Raw genomic sequence first — 15,792 nt, 5'->3', positions numbered from 1 at the left:
TTTTGTATGCCTTGTTATTGTTATAAAGGTTATTTAAGTTTTGATGTTATCAATTTATCAATTATTGCTACTTTTCCATTGCCTGATTTTATTGTTTAAACCAGACTTTCAGTCATAAACCGAAAACTGAACTGAATCTATCATAAGCCTTATCATAAAATTTTTTATTATCCTACATTTGATAAACTATGTAATCCAAAGCACAATCATTAACCTTTTAAGTATTATTGTAAAAATGTTTTTTTTTTACTTGCAAATGTCTCTCAGTTGTGACATAATTTCTACAATAACAGTTTTTTTTTTATATATAGCGCAGCATTTCCTAGCAAGCTTTTGAAACATAGAAAGTCAGCCATCTTTTCAAATATTTTTTAAATGTTATTTGCATCATCACCAATTCATTCATTCATTCATTCATTCATTCATTCATTCATTCTGCTTCTAGCCCAGTCTAAGATGTGATAACTATATCATTGCAATTAAATTAATCCACTCTGATCATTAAAGCGAATAAAAAGAATAGAAATAATCATCCTTCATTGGAGATGTTTACATAAGATTTGTTTTTGAATGGATATGTTTGAATGAGTTTTATATCAATTAGATAAGTTAACGCGCACAAATTATTTTGACACACATTTATTATTATTCTTTTCTTTTCTTTGCTCACTTGTAATTTCCCGGTGCTCTCGTGGCAGCTATTTCTGTAACACGGAAGCTGGTACAACACTGTGCAAACACATTAAACGGAGTAGCATCCAAAAAGGGTCAAAGTCACACAGAAATCAAGTAGCAAAAACTCAAAATGAGAAACCTCTGGGGATTTTAAGTACAATAACAGCTTTTAAACAAAGGAAATTTGAAACAGGCCAGATAGGTTTAATTACTACGTCTCACTTTCACATACAATGATTCCTGTCTTACTTTTGATCTTTACTTTTAAACTGAATTGTGAATATTCTTATGGGTGTTCCTTGTAATAGTTTATAATAATAAGTATTATTATTATTGTTATTTTTACTTTTGAATAATATCATTTTGTAAAATTAGTTCATTGTCTTAAAATTTTATGGTATATTTTCATGACATTTACAACACAGAGTAGAAAAAGTCACCATTAATTGCATTTCCAAGTAAGTGGGGAAATACAGTAAAGGCACCAGTGGAATATTATTACTGGCAACAATTCCTCGTGAATCACCTTTTGACCCATATTGTATCCCTTTTTCCTTTATAAACAGAGCTGAAGATATTCAGGAAATGTGAGTGTTTCTGCCATTAGATCTTCCTGTTAATTACTTTTCACACCAAAAGTGAAAGTTGTAATTGTATACACACAAAATAAATAAATTCATTTTATAAATTTTTTTTTAATTTAAAAATCGTTATGAAAGTGTTATTTCTATTCCTGAATGTGAAAATATGCATTCCTCCTGCTGTGGCCATATCAGCACTAAAAGCTCTACAATATTTCCTGAGAGGTCACTTCCTTGCAAACTAACGCCTTGAGAGTGTAAAAAAGAGAGTGTTTCCTCCTTGAGATGGAGAGTTAGAGAGGGTATTTCCATAAATTAGAATTCCATTGCTTTTATTGGCTGATGTCACAAGCGGATCCGGGAAGGAAGTTCTGAACCATAGCTGAGCTCCGATATAAATGCCCCAACAGAGTGATTATCAGACCAGATTCTCAAATCAGAACCATCATATTGGTAGAGAAGTACAGAGCGACAATTAAGAGGACCATTTCATAGCTGTACATCACTGACAATGGTACGTAAAGCATTTAAATGATGTATTTCTATAATTTTAGTATCGAGAACTATTATGTTCATCCAGTTGATATAATTCTTTTTCAGGGCATCTTAAACAAAGTACCATTGCAATTTTTGGCTTCCCTTCTCCTTATTTCTTCAGGTAAGAAAGCAAACCATACTAGTGTAAAAATTCAACTGAGTAAATACAACCTGTAAACATACTCAAAGTTGCAATGGTTTAATTCTGCAGTGTTGAACTTATGGAGAGGCACTGAAGGCTGGTCATATCATTCCTCAAGTTTCACTATGGACTGGAAATCTGCAAGAAACTGGTGCAGGCAGCATTACACAGACATGGTAGCAATCCAGAACAAAGAAGAGATTTATCACCTCAACAGTATCTTTCCAAAAGTCAGTGGATATTACTGGATTGGTATTCGTAAAATTAATGAAAGTTGGACCTGGGTGGGAACTAATAAGACACTTACCAAGGAAGCTGAGAACTGGGCAGATAAGGAGCCCAATAATGGAGGGAATAATGAAGACTGTGTGGAAATATACATTAAAAGAGAGAAAGATGAAGGCAAATGGAATGATGAATCCTGCTTAAAGAAGAAGACTGCACTGTGCTACACAGGTAGGTAGTCTTTATTCAATTCTAAAGTTTTTAAGACAGGAGTTCACAAACTTTGGGGGGCCAGGGACCCCATACAGGGGAGATAAATTTTCCAAGGACCGCTTCATAAATATAACAGTGATTAAGCATATGCATACTACAATTTGCACTCTTAGTTGACATTGTAACTTCTAGATGACCTTTTTTTAATGTTTTAATTCTTCTGGATTTTTCTTTAATGGGTAAATTAAACTGTAGTAATGAAAAAGTATATCTGATTTAATAAGATTTCATTAACTTAAATAACAAAACTTAAATGTAACAACATTTTATCAACTTTTATAACTTGTTTAACTATTACTTTTTTGCCAAACAAAGTGGTGCATAACAGAGCTTTACTGTTAAAATTATGCTGCTTTTGATTTATTCATCCATGGTTTGCCAAATTCCGCAACATTCCGTGTTACAAAGCCAATTCCATTATATGACCACATTTTCCCTATTGTGGAAATCATACGGCCCTAACATTATTTTGCGGACCACCTGGCTATGGGTTTTAAGGTCTTCCAACCAATGCATTTTTCAATTAAAATGAAAGAAAGGTCATTCTGCTGTATTCGTTGAATAAACACATTCATTAATGTAATGAAAGTAATTATCTATTTTTTCTTTCGCAGCATCCTGCAAAGACGACTCCTGTGTCAGTGGTCAAGGGGAGTGTGTCGAAACCATAAACAGCCATAAGTGCTCATGCTTTGGGGGTTTCTATGGAAAGCGATGTGAACATGGTGGGTAATATTTCTCTAGATACTGTTAATATATCTATGTTGACAATGGAAGGTGTGAAATGTAACCATGTTACCTGTTTTCTGATCTTCAGTTGTAAAATGCAAACCAGAGGACGTCACCTCACCAGAACATGCTAGCGTCCAGTGCACTCATCCTTATGGAATTTTCTCATATGACTCTCAGTGTGAATATTCCTGTGAAGAAGGTTATGAACTTAAGGGTTCCAGTACGACAAGATGCACTTCTACCACAGAGTGGTCAAGCAAACCACCAACCTGTGAACGTGAGTTGAATTTGCATTGTACAATAAAAATGACACATTTGATCTGATGCTTTTTAAAACACTTTGACATCTTTTTGCAGTTGTTCAATGTCCAGAGCTGATCAAACCACAGAAAGGCCAAATGCAGTGTCAGAATCCAATAGGCATCTTCAGCTACCAATCCACCTGTGAGTTTATGTGTGAAGAAGGATACACGCTGCGAGACTCCAGCTCCTCTACACTGTTCTGTGGGGCAACGGGACACTGGAATGACTCACAACCCTCTTGTGAAAGTAGGAGGAGTCAGTATTTTCTAAAGAAAACAATTTTGAAAGCAGTTCAGCAGTAGTTCTGCTCTTTGCTCTTTAATATCTCTGCTCTTGGAGTTTAATGACGATCCCCTTTTTCTGATTTTCAGTTGTAAAATGCAAACCAGAGGACGTCACCTCACCAGATCATGCTAGCGTCCAGTGCACTCATCCTTATGGAATTTTCTCATATGACTCTCAGTGTGAATATTCCTGTGAAGAAGGTTATGAACTTAAGGGTTCCAGTACGACAAGATGCACTTCTACCACAGAGTGGTCAAGCAAACCACCAACCTGTGAACGTGAGTTGAATTTGCATTGTACAATAAAAATGACACATTTGATCTGATGCTTTTTAAAACACTTTGACATCTTTTTGCAGTTGTTCAATGTCCAGAGCTCATCAAACCACAGAAAGGCCAAATGCAGTGTCAGAATCCAATAGGCATCTTCAGCTACCAATCCACCTGTGAGTTTATGTGTGAAGAAGGATACACGCTGCGAGACTCCAGCTCCTCTACACTGTTCTGTGGGGCAACGGGACACTGGAATGACTCACAACCCACTTGTGAAAGTAAGATGGGTCTGAATTTACTTAGAAAAATTTCTATTACAATAGTTCTGTTTGCTCTTTAATATCTCTGCTCTTGGAGTTTAATGACAATCCCCTTTTTCTGATCTTCAGTTGTAAAATGCAAACCAGAGGACGTCACCTCACCAGATCATGCTAGCGTCCAGTGCACTCATCCTTATGGAATTTTCTCATATGACTCTCAGTGTGAATATTCCTGTGAAGAAGGTTATGAACTTAAGGGTTCCAGTACGACAAGATGCACTTCTACCACAGAGTGGTCAAGCAAACCACCAACCTGTGAACGTGAGTTGAATTTGCATTGTACAATAAAAATGACACATTTGATCTGATGCTTTTTAAAACACTTTGACATCTTTTTGCAGTTGTTCAATGTCCAGAGCTCATCAAACCACAGAAAGGCCAAATGCAGTGTCAGAATCCAATAGGCATCTTCAGCTACCAATCCACCTGTGAGTTTATGTGTGAAGAAGGATACACGCTGCGAGACTCCAGCTCCTCTACACTGTTCTGTGGGGCAACGGGACACTGGAATGACTCACAACCCTCTTGTGAAAGTAGGAGGAGTCAGTATTTTCTAAAGAAAACAATTTTGAAAGCAGTTCAGCAGTAGTTCTGCTCTTTGCTCTTTAATATCTCTGCTCTTGGAGTTTAATGACGATCCCCTTTTTCTGATTTTCAGTTGTAAAATGCAAACCAGAGGACGTCACCTCACCAGATCATGCTAGCGTCCAGTGCACTCATCCTTATGGAATTTTCTCATATGACTCTCAGTGTGAATATTCCTGTGAAGAAGGTTATGAACTTAAGGGTTCCAGTACGACAAGATGCACTTCTACCACAGAGTGGTCAAGCAAACCACCAACCTGTGACGTGAGTTGAATTTGCATTGTACAATAAAAATGACACATTTGATCTGATGCTTTTTAAAACACTTTGACATCTTTTTGCAGTTGTTCAATGTCCAGAGCTGATCAAACCACAGAAAGGCCAAATGCAGTGTCAGAATCCAATAGGCATCTTCAGCTACCAATCCACCTGTGAGTTTATGTGTGAAGAAGGATACACGCTGCGAGACTCCAGCTCCTCTACACTGTTCTGTGGGGCAACGGGACACTGGAATGACTCACAACCCTCTTGTGAAAGTAAGAGGAGTCAGTATTTTCTAAAGAAAACAATTTTGAAAGCAGTTCAGCAGTAGTTCTGCTCTTTGCTCTTTAATATCTCTGCTCTTGGAGTTTAATGACAATCCCCTTTTTCTGATTTTCAGTTGTAAAATGCAAACCAGAGGACGTCACCTCACCAGATCATGCTAATGTCCAGTGCACTCATCCTTATGGAAATTTCTCATATGACTCTCAGTGTGAATATTCCTGTGAAGAAGGTTATGAACTTAAGGGTTCCAGTACGACAAGATGCACTTCTACCACAGAGTGGTCAAGCAAACCACCAACCTGTGAACGTGAGTTGAATTTGCATTGTACAATAAAAATGACACATTTGATCTGATGCTTTTTAAAACACTTTGACATCTTTTGCAGTTGTTCAATGTCCAGAGCTCATCAAACCACAGAAAGGCCAAATGCAGTGTCAGAATCCAATAGGCATCTTCAGCTACCAATCCACCTGTGAGTTTATGTGTGAAGAAGGATACACGCTGCGAGACTCCAGCTCCTCTACACTGTTCTGTGGGGCAACGGGACACTGGAATGACTCACAACCCTCTTGTGAAAGTAAGAGGAGTCAGTATTTTCTAAAGAAAACAATTTTGAAAGCAGTTCAGCAGTAGTTCTGCTCTTTGCTCTTTAATATCTCTGCTCTTGGAGTTTAATGACGATCCCCTTTTTCTGATTTTCAGTTGTAAAATGCAAACCAGAGGACGTCACCTCACCAGATCATGCTAATGTCCAGTGCGCTCATCCTTATGGAAATTTCTCATATGACTCTCAGTGTGAATATTCCTGTGAAGAAGGTTATGAACTTAAGGGTTCCAGTACGACAAGATGCACTTCTACCACAGAGTGGTCAAGCAAACCACCAACCTGTGAACGTGAGTAGCATTTATATTGTGCAAACAAAAAAACATCTGACGAATATTTTACAATGGCTCCTTGAAAAAAAACTCTCATGAATACCATCTGATCCCCTTTCCTCACAGTTATTCACTGCCCAGCCCTTGGCGGTCCTGTCAATGGAGCGCTGCGCTGCACTTCCAGCTTTAATTATGGGAGCAAATGCAGCTTTAGTTGTGCTGAAGGATTCCACCTCCAGGGAGCTTCAGAGATCAGCTGTACAAAAGCAGCAAAGTGGAGTCAGGAACCACCTCGCTGTGAAGGTAATCAATAAACTTTTGCCTAATTTATGAATTCACAGGTTGGTTATTGTATTTTAAAAAATAAGTTAGCCTAAGTGAATTTTATCATACTAAACACGTTGTCTTTTTTCAACTCTGTAGCAGTGCTCTGCCCAAAACTTTCTGAGCCAATCAATGGGCATATGAACTGCTCATCTGAAGAACCCACCTTTGACACCTTCTGCATCTTCAGCTGTCATGAAGGCCACCAACTTGAAGACTACAGTAACGAGATATTGATGTGCTACTACAATGGGAGCTGGTCAGGGGAAGTGGCGGTGTGTCAAGGTAAACAGCGGATAATGATTGTGCGATGCAGATAAGCCATTTGCCTGATAAAGTGAGAAAGACATTCTATGGCTTATTCCTTTTATTTGTATTTTCAGCTCATCCTGATCCCTCTGAATCGCTCTTCAAAGCAACAGAAGTGACTCTTGGTGTTTCAGGCGCTATCAGCGTCTCCGGTCTGGGCTTAGCCCTCTGGATACTGAAGAGACTGAGGAGAAAAGGTGAGTCAAACAGTCTACTGACTTTGTGAACATGTTCTAATTCTTTAATGAGATACTGAAAATTAATTGAAATGCTAAATTATGTCTTTTTGTTTTCAGCTAGCAATTTTGACCTGAACAGGTGAGATATGTCTTTTTTTGCAGTTATATTTTTCTTGTATCATTACTGTCATTATTTATCACTTTTGGTACATACAGGACTATATCTGCTTTTGTCTGTTTCATTTTCAGTACCTTGGATATTGAGGATCCACCACAGTTTTATAAGAACAGCGTTGACAGTCTCATATAGAGGGAAATAGCATCAAATAGCATACAGCATATATGGCGCGCATATATTCCTCATGCACATAATACAGGCCAGTATGTGTAACGATAGCAATGTAATTTATTCCAGTGAACCATTCATTGAAAAACTCAATTCTTCTTCACGAGACTCGCAGCTGCCTCATTGGACATAAAAATGTATGTCATCACAAATGATTTAAGGCACTTGGATATTTTTATACTCAGTCTGATGGGCATTATCAGTTACTAGGCAACATTCCTAACTGAATGTGATTTTTACTTCCTAACGGAAGCTTTTATGATTTACTTGACTGAACATATTGTTCTGTACTGTATAAATGTATTCATTTTTATGCTATTAATATACACATCTTTTTGTACTATTTATTGTTCCAAAACTATATTGGTCCTATTAAACTATTTTTTACTTGTAAACCAATAAAGTGTTACTTTTATGATGTCATGACTTGGGTGTTTCAGTGCATTTTCAACTTTGTCTACAACTTTATGAAAAACATACATTTACACATTTATGTGATTGATCATTCCATCTGAATAATCAGCAGTATATTTGAATCTTAACACCTAAATAAAGGTTAGAATTGAGGGCACTGTACACTGCAAGTGCATAATGCATTGTTATTGCAGTGAAAGGTTTTGTTCAAATAACCAGCTATTTCTAAAAAGTGACATCTCTTGACTAATACACATGATGGAACATTTCTCCAAATGGCCTGGGGATGAGTAAATAATCTGGAAGTTTTCATTTTTGGGAGAACTACACCTTTAATCTATTTGTAAATAGTTTGACTTTCATGACATCATGGGTGTTTCAATGCATTTTCCACTTTCAGCTGAATGCCTAAAACTTCAAAAGCATAAATGTATAATTTTTCAACACCAGTGTATAAATATTTGAATCTTCTTAACACCTAAATTAAGGCTGGGAATGAAGTCTCTGTTCTCTTTATCTTTCGTCACCTTTAAGTGCATGAAGCCATTAGCATTGTGAATGCAGTGAAAGGTTTTGTTTAAATGACCCAGGTCATGTTCATCTGGACATATCCTGTGACTGTGTTATTCCCTGAAGCTGCGTATAATCAGAGAGTGTATGTTTGTTATATATTTTTAGTGAGTTAGCTTTTACAGAAATACCTTTCAGAGGTTAAAGTGATCATCTAATCATAATATGCATCTCTGCACCATTCTATTTGTGCAAGACAGAATTTTACGAAAAGATAAAAGATAAGCAATTTCCAAAAAGTGGCATTCTTTCCCAGGTTGTTACATAATGTTTGTTCTTTTGAACCTGTGAGGAAACATCCTGCAATTTCATGCTAATGACTTATATATATGGTGGAAAAACCCACTTTGCCCACAGTTTTCAGGGCAAAAGAGACTTTGTGTGTTGAAACGCAACTAGAGCTGCGATGAACAATATTCTACTAACGACAAGTGACTCCGTCGAAAGGAGACTAAAGAGAACCATGGTATGCATCTATTATGAAACTTTGATTTTCATTTGAACCTTTTGGTTTAATACAAGCCTTTAAAAAAGTACTATCCATTTATAAGTGGATGTTTTTATTGTTCAGGCTGGAGGTGTTGTGGTGCTTAAAACGACATCTGTGCACATAGGAGTTTTGATACATCTCTGCTTCATATTGGGTAAGTGAATTCTACATTCCTCAACCTTCCAGAATAAAATAAATTTGAGAAATAAATGTAACTTTAACTTTTGATGGGCAACATTTTAGTCAGTGTTGGAGGATGGACGTATGAATGGAAAGCCGACAAGTTAATGTCCTGGAATGAGACAAGAGAGTGGTGTCAACAACATTATACAGACATTGCGATGGTCCACAATGAAAATGTAACACATTTCCTTAAAGAAAATGTGAAAAACATATCATCTCCCTACTACTGGATTGGAATGCGGAAGATCAGTGGCACTTGGACGTGGGTTGCCAATGGACAACCCATGAAATATGAAAACTGGGCACTCAATGAGCCCAACAACAAGTCTAATGAAAACTGTGTGGAATTGTACACCAGCAGGACAGACAATAGTGGAAAGTGGAACGATGACAACTGTCAATTGAAAAAGCATCCTTTATGCCAAAAAGGTAAGGAGTTGGAGATGAAAGGTGCCTTACTTGTTCAATTAGTTGATCCATTTCCAGTTAGAGCACATATTTTTATGTGAATAACCTTTATGTGTCTAATAGAGACATTTCTGAGAGAGAAAATCTGAGTGTTTTATAATCCAGAAAGGATGTTTTAAAAATAAATCTAGGCATTTTCTTTCAGCACACTGTCGAAATCACACATGCGCTGATAGAGAGGACTGCAAAGAGCAAGTCAACAGCTTTACCTGTGTGTGTAAACCTGGTTTCTCTGGGCCAAAGTGTGAAACAGGTCAGAACAAACATTATTTCAACAGATAAATAAATTGTGTAAATATCTGCTGAGGAAGTGAAACATATTATAATTTATTGGTGGTTTTCAGCTTGTGGCTCACGACAGGGTCAGATCTGATGCAGGGAGAAATAACAATGTTAATTGTACACAATGATATATATAATACTGCATGTATAATTATATGATAACCTTTACTTAAAGGAATATTTCACCCAAAAATGAAAATTTGCTGAAAATATACTCACCCTCAGGCTATCCAAGATGTAAATGAGTTTTTTCCTCATCAGAACAGTTTTGGAGAAATTTAGCATTACAGTACATCAGTTTTTCACCAATGGATCTTCTGCAGTGAATGGGTGCCGTCAGAATGAGAATTCAATTACCTGATAAAAACATACATTTCTCCAATCCGCTGATGAAGAAACAAACTCATCTACATCTTATGTTCTAAGGATGAGTAACATTTCTGCAAATTTTCATTACTGGTTGAATTACTCCTTTGAAACATTCCTTGATCATGCAGTAATTTTTTCTCTCTCTCCAGTTGTTTCATGTGATCCGCTCTCTGTACCACCATATGGCAGGATGAATTGCTCCGATCTGTTTGGGAATCATTCCCTCAAATCAAACTGTACATTTTCTTGTGCTAGTGGTTATAAACTGTATGGTACAGCTGAGCTCAAATGCAATTCCTCAGGTGTATGGAACGCACCACTACCTTCATGTGCAGGTGCAATAGAAATTTCAAAGTTATGATTCTGTGTTTACATCAGAATGGCTTTTATATATACATGTACGTACAGAAAGGATGATTTTGTAAGTCCATGCATTTTCTTTGTCCAGAGGACTGCAAAGAACAAGACAACAACTTCACCTCTGTGGGTAAACTAGGTTTCTCTGAGCCAAAGCCTGAAACAGGTCGGAACAAACATTATTTCAATAGACAAACAAATGTAAATGAACCAAAGTTATGATTCTGTTTACTTTTATTATGTAAATATATGCATGTAAGATTAAGCTGTTGTTTTTCTGTTGTAGCGAAGTGTTTTCCCATTCTTTTGTTTGGTGGTGGATTGATGAACTGCACTGAAGGACATGACAGCAACAGATCTGCCTGTAGAGTACAGTGTCCACCTGGACATTTGCTGCTGGGTTTTGTTGAGTTCACCTGCAGAGCTGATGGCACGTGGGAGTCTTCATTTCCAATAATGTGTGCAAGTGAGGAGTTTTTAAAAAAAAAAATGTTTTGTTGTTTGCCGCAGACAGAGAGTATATTGAGAGCATCATGTAATAATAGTAGGAAATAATAAGGGTGTTTACATTTTTTTAATTTCAAAATATTTTGGTTAATTTTTAAGAGACCATTTACAAGAAATATTCAGGGAACAATACCTATATATTTATTTTTGCTACCACTAAGCTGCTATGTTCTTTTAACTCCATCAGAGTATGCTGTTATTTATTTAACAAATTCATATATTTATAATCTGATTTAATTCTGAATCATTTCCACACACACACACAAATTTATTTCAAAACCAACCCTGCTACATTCAAAATATTGAGGCTTTGAGGAACATTGTTCCAAATCATGTTTGAATCCCATGGTTAAATTAAAAAAATTAATTAAATTATTACTTTTTAAATGGGAGAAATGTAAGGCGGGAAAAGAAAATGGAGGGAAAGGACAAAATTTCAATCTTAAAAAAAGATTCATAAAGCATTTTTAAAAAAAACAACAGCAATATTTTAAATGCAAACATTTTGGCATAAAATGAATTATTTACAGATTTGTTATATCTTTCCTCAGGTTATGTCCATTTTCTGTTTGCTCTTTTGACATCTGTTGTCATCTCAGTGTTTTGTGGCTGTTTATTTTGTTGCTCCAGCTGCAGTAGGAGTGAGTATACTGTGAAGTTTTGAAGAGTGTATCAAATTTCAAACAATTAATTGCAAAGAGAAATATATCTTGTGTTTTATGTATATGTATATTTTTATTTTATTGTAGGTAAAAATGCAGTGAGATTAAGGTAAATTATGTTAATTTTTAAATTAAGTTTGGACAGTTCGCAGAAATCTTACTCCTCCATGTTTTCTTGCAGAACTCAACAAGAAATGGTGAATCCAGCATATGAAGCAGAACACACACCACTAGAGGGCCCTCTCTGTTCAGCGTAAACATTTCTAATCTGGCTGTCTAAACTGGTTTTGACTCAAATCTTCTGTTCTTTTTCATTCTAGCTTTGCTTGTGCAAATATGAAATAGTCAATAAATGAAAGTCAATAATCTCTTTGACATCTTTTGTTCAGGAATGCTATATGTTGTTCATTGTTATACTGTACAAAAAACCCCCCAAAAAAAACCATTGTGAGCTGTAGAATGTGTGACATTAAAATCATAAATTGTTGTATTGTACTGGCATATAACAGCCTCTTAAACACTCTTATGTGGGGAAGTCGTGGCCTAATGGTTAGAGAGCTGGACTCGTAACCTAAAGGTCCGGCAGGAATTGTAGGTTGGGGGGGGGAGGGAATGTACTGCGCTCTCTCCACCCTCAATACCACGACTGAGGTGCTCTTGAGCAAGGCACTGAACCCCCAACTGCTCCCCGGGAGCCGCAGCATAAATTGCTGCCCACTGCTTCGGGTGTGTGTTCACAGTGTGTGTGTGTTCACTGTTGTGTGTGTGCACTTTGGATGGGTTAAAGGGATAGTTCACCCAAAAATGAAAATTTGATGTTTATCTGCTTACTCCCAGGATGTAGGTGACTTTGTTTCTTCAGTAGAACACAAACGAAGATTTTTAACTCAAACCATTGCAGTCTGTCAGTTCTATAATGCAAGTCTTTGAGAGTAAAAAAAACATGCACAGACAAATCCAAATTAAACCCTGCGGCTCGTGACGATACATTGATGTCCTAAGACACGAAACGATCGGTTTGTGCGAGAAACTGAACAGTATTTTTATAATTTTTTACCTCTAATACACCACTATGTCCAACTGCCCTGAGCGCGTGCACGGCATCCGGTTCGTGACGTCTGTATGTGCTCTGGTGTAGTTTAAACAAGCGCCGGAAGCGATCTGTCGCGCGTATACATCACTCATTGTTTACACAGTGCACAATCTCTGTGCAGACGTCACGCACAGGATGCCGTGCACGCGCTCAGGGCAGTTGGACATAGTCTGTGCATGTTTTTTTTACTCTCAAAGATTGTGTGCCCATTGACTTGCATTATAGGACTGACAGACTGCAACGGTTTGAGTTAAAAATCTTTGTTTGTGTTCTACTGAAGAAACAAAGTCACCTACATCTTGGATGCCCTGGGGTAAGCAGATAAGCATCAAATTTGATTTTTGGGTGAACTATCCCTTTAATCGCAGAGCACAAATTCCAAGTATGGTAACCATACTTGGCCACGTCACGTCACTTTCACTTATGTTGCTTTTCCTTTTATGGCAGCCAGTGGCAGCTGGTGTAAACATTTCTAGATAGGGAGCCACGTCCAACAATTTTAGCATACATCGCAGTATGATTTATCCCAGTACAACTAAAGGAAAAGTATTAAAACATTGAACATTTTAAATAAAGATACTTGTTTTACCAAGTTAAAGTCTGAGGATGATTCCCACAAAACTATATTTTCTGCAAGCTTTTTTCAAGATGAATTAAAACTAAATATTTAGATAAATATTAAATTAGCATAATCCACAATTTATGTATACAGTGCAACAGCAAAAACTGAGGAAAGTTTGCATTTTCATTTTCAAATACATATGCAAGTCAAGCTGCAATACCAAACAGGACCACACGGAGATGCCAACAGACCACTACAGTAGTCGCCTTAACCTGACTGTATATAAGGATCCATTCAGAATTGTTAAACAGAGCAAAACAGGTTAAAAAATAAATAAAAACATTCTGAATTGGTCGAATGTGGCGATCTGAAAGCGACTCGACATCACCAGCGAACATTTCCTCTGTCAGAGTTCGTGCTGATGCCCATAATTCTAGAATTGGGGGTACATTTAGCATCTTCCAGGTAAACCTTCTGTTATTTTTCAAAAACAAAAATTTCACTGAATCGGTTTTGAATAATAACACAATTTATATTAAACTATCACCAAAAACAATGCTTTTATGTAGATTAAGGGACATTTTGTCTTGAAAATAATAACTGAAAGACTGCCACTACACCTATTATTGACTGTCTTCGCCTCCTGATTCATACATTCAGCTTGAATTATCATGAAATAATTAAGACTAATTTTCATATTTTTGTGTTTAATCTATTAAGTTATATAAACAATTGCATAAAATATCAAATTTTTGGAATATTTGTAATTTCATTAATAAAAAAAACAAAAACATTTTGTGTCTGTCCCTACGTTCTGGTCAACTCTGTTACCTCAGTTAAAGCATTCATAGAAAAAACATGTGACTTGCACCAAGTGATGTCACGTCCTCTGGTAGGAATCTTTGGAAAGCATTGATGTATGTGTAGGGAGTGAAATTATTTTCTCATGAAATTAATTCCTCATGAAGCCAAAACTCAGGAACTCACAGATGCCATGCAATAAAGCCATACAACTAATCTGGAGAAGAGATCTCCAAAGAGAACAAACCACACCACCTTGACCAAACTTATCTTCCTTGATCATTTACGACCCCCTTCTTCACCCTGCCATCTCTGCATCTCCCTCTTCCTCCCCAAAAGAGTTCACTCAAAGTTAATTAAGAATACGCAAATACCACATATCATGTATCTTGTGAACCTGTTGTTTTTCCCCTTCATGTTTGGTATCATTTTAAAGGTCTCTGTGCGATGGGTAAATTGGTCTCAATTTCACAGTAGTCATTTATATTATGAGAAAGATTGAGAACGTTTGTAGAATTGTGTTCTGCTGAGGAGGGGGTGTGTCCCCCTTTAGGGGTCTGCTGGAATGTTTATCCATCTTCATCCCTGGAGCACTAGAACCAAAAACACCAAAAGGTCTTTTATGTGTTTACAACTGATCTGAAGATTTTTTGTCTTTCTTATTTGGGTATATAAGGGAAGTGACAAAACACTACTTTGGAATTTCTGTAGTCAGAAAACCTCATGCAGTGTGTGAGGGTCTCTGGAGCTCTGCTCCAGAACTCTCGCTGCTGTGTGTCTCTCTGCTGTCAGGTACGATTCATAAATGTAATTGTGTTAAACACATTGTGCTAATAATAAATTGTTATATTTGATTTATTCTGATCCCTTCTGAAATCATTTTTTCTAGTAGATTAGAGTTGTAGTGTAGTGTTTCCACAAATCTGCGTCCAGGATAGATCATACTTAAGTACCAATGAATGAAGCGGGGGCTCTGATTTCTGTCTGTCACTGACTTAACAAGTTACAGTTTTCATGATTATAGAAAAAATACACTTTTTATTATGTGCTAGCAGAATCTGTCTCTGTCAGAAAGAGATGCATTGATGAGAAAACTAGTGCGCTATTTATGAAGGCTATATCTTTAACACCAAGCATTTCTGCAGACTCTGTTGATCTTCTCCTGGATTCTTTTAACTCAAAAGTTAAGAATGTTATTGATGATATTGCTCCGACAAGGGTCTGCAAGAAGAATGGCAGACAAAAATCACCATGGAGAAAATCAACAGCAGTTCAGAGTATGAAAAGACAATGCAGAAAAGCTGAGCGGATGTGGCGGAAGACAAAACTTGAAATTCACTATAGCATCTATGAAGACAGCCTTCATGCTTTCAATGTGGAACTAGCCACAGCTAGACAGACCTTCTTCTCAAACCTTATAAACAGTAACTTAAACAACTCTCGCACTCTTTTTGCTACTGTGGAGAGACTGACGAACCCCCCAAGTCAGATTCCCAGTGAAATGCTCTCCGACAGTAAATGCA

The 15,792-nt window shown here is 37.0% G+C and overlaps 2 protein-coding genes across 2 annotated transcripts; both read left to right on the top strand.

The window, feature by feature from the left end:
* Positions 1-1,676: 1,676 nt before the first annotated feature.
* On the top strand, positions 1,677-7,929 carry LOC131527066 (E-selectin-like). Its single transcript, XM_058755903.1, has 18 exons — positions 1,677-1,770; positions 1,857-1,914; positions 2,005-2,391; positions 3,048-3,158; positions 3,251-3,442; positions 3,523-3,714; positions 3,840-4,031; positions 4,112-4,303; positions 4,415-4,606; positions 5,275-5,466; positions 5,592-5,783; positions 5,863-6,054; positions 6,180-6,371; positions 6,480-6,656; positions 6,777-6,962; positions 7,061-7,183; positions 7,283-7,304; positions 7,415-7,929. The coding sequence occupies exons 1-18, from the start codon at positions 1,768-1,770 to the stop codon at positions 7,473-7,475; spliced, it is 2,856 nt and encodes a 951-aa protein (XP_058611886.1). The 5' UTR covers positions 1,677-1,767; the 3' UTR covers positions 7,476-7,929.
* A 902-nt stretch (positions 7,930-8,831) lies between these two features.
* LOC131527452 (L-selectin-like) lies at positions 8,832-12,188 on the top strand. The gene is made up of 10 exons (XM_058756556.1): positions 8,832-8,961; positions 9,067-9,139; positions 9,229-9,597; positions 9,782-9,889; positions 10,437-10,622; positions 10,736-10,810; positions 10,931-11,110; positions 11,703-11,792; positions 11,901-11,922; positions 11,995-12,188. Exons 1-10 carry the CDS (start codon positions 8,902-8,904, stop codon positions 12,068-12,070), a joined length of 1,239 nt encoding a protein of 412 aa, XP_058612539.1. The 5' UTR covers positions 8,832-8,901; the 3' UTR covers positions 12,071-12,188.
* Positions 12,189-15,792: the final 3,604 nt, after the last annotated feature.

Source organism: Onychostoma macrolepis, chromosome 20, assembly GCF_012432095.1.
Source record: "Onychostoma macrolepis isolate SWU-2019 chromosome 20, ASM1243209v1, whole genome shotgun sequence".
Classification (NCBI taxonomy): domain Eukaryota; kingdom Metazoa; phylum Chordata; class Actinopteri; order Cypriniformes; family Cyprinidae; genus Onychostoma; species Onychostoma macrolepis.
The sequence above is the reverse complement of the archived record's forward strand: the minus strand, read 5'-3'. Positions and strand labels throughout refer to the sequence as shown.

What these genes read in the sequence shown, in the direction of transcription:
- LOC131527066 (XM_058755903.1), top strand. An exon ending in TGGAAAGCGATGTGAACATG is followed by an intron (nt 3,159 to 3,250) that starts GTGGGTAATATT and finishes TCTGATCTTCAG; the next exon opens with TTGTAAAATGCAAACCAGAG. An exon ending in CAAACCACCAACCTGTGAAC is followed by an intron (nt 4,607 to 5,274) that starts GTGAGTTGAATT and finishes ATCTTTTTGCAG; the next exon opens with TTGTTCAATGTCCAGAGCTG.
- LOC131527452 (XM_058756556.1), top strand. Translation starts at nt 8,902, where the DNA reads ATGAACAATATTCTACTAACGACAAGTGACTCCGTCGAAAGGAGACTA. An exon ending in GCATCCTTTATGCCAAAAAG is followed by an intron (nt 9,598 to 9,781) that starts GTAAGGAGTTGG and finishes ATTTTCTTTCAG; the next exon opens with CACACTGTCGAAATCACACA. An exon ending in ATTTCCAATAATGTGTGCAA is followed by an intron (nt 11,111 to 11,702) that starts GTGAGGAGTTTT and finishes ATCTTTCCTCAG; the next exon opens with GTTATGTCCATTTTCTGTTT.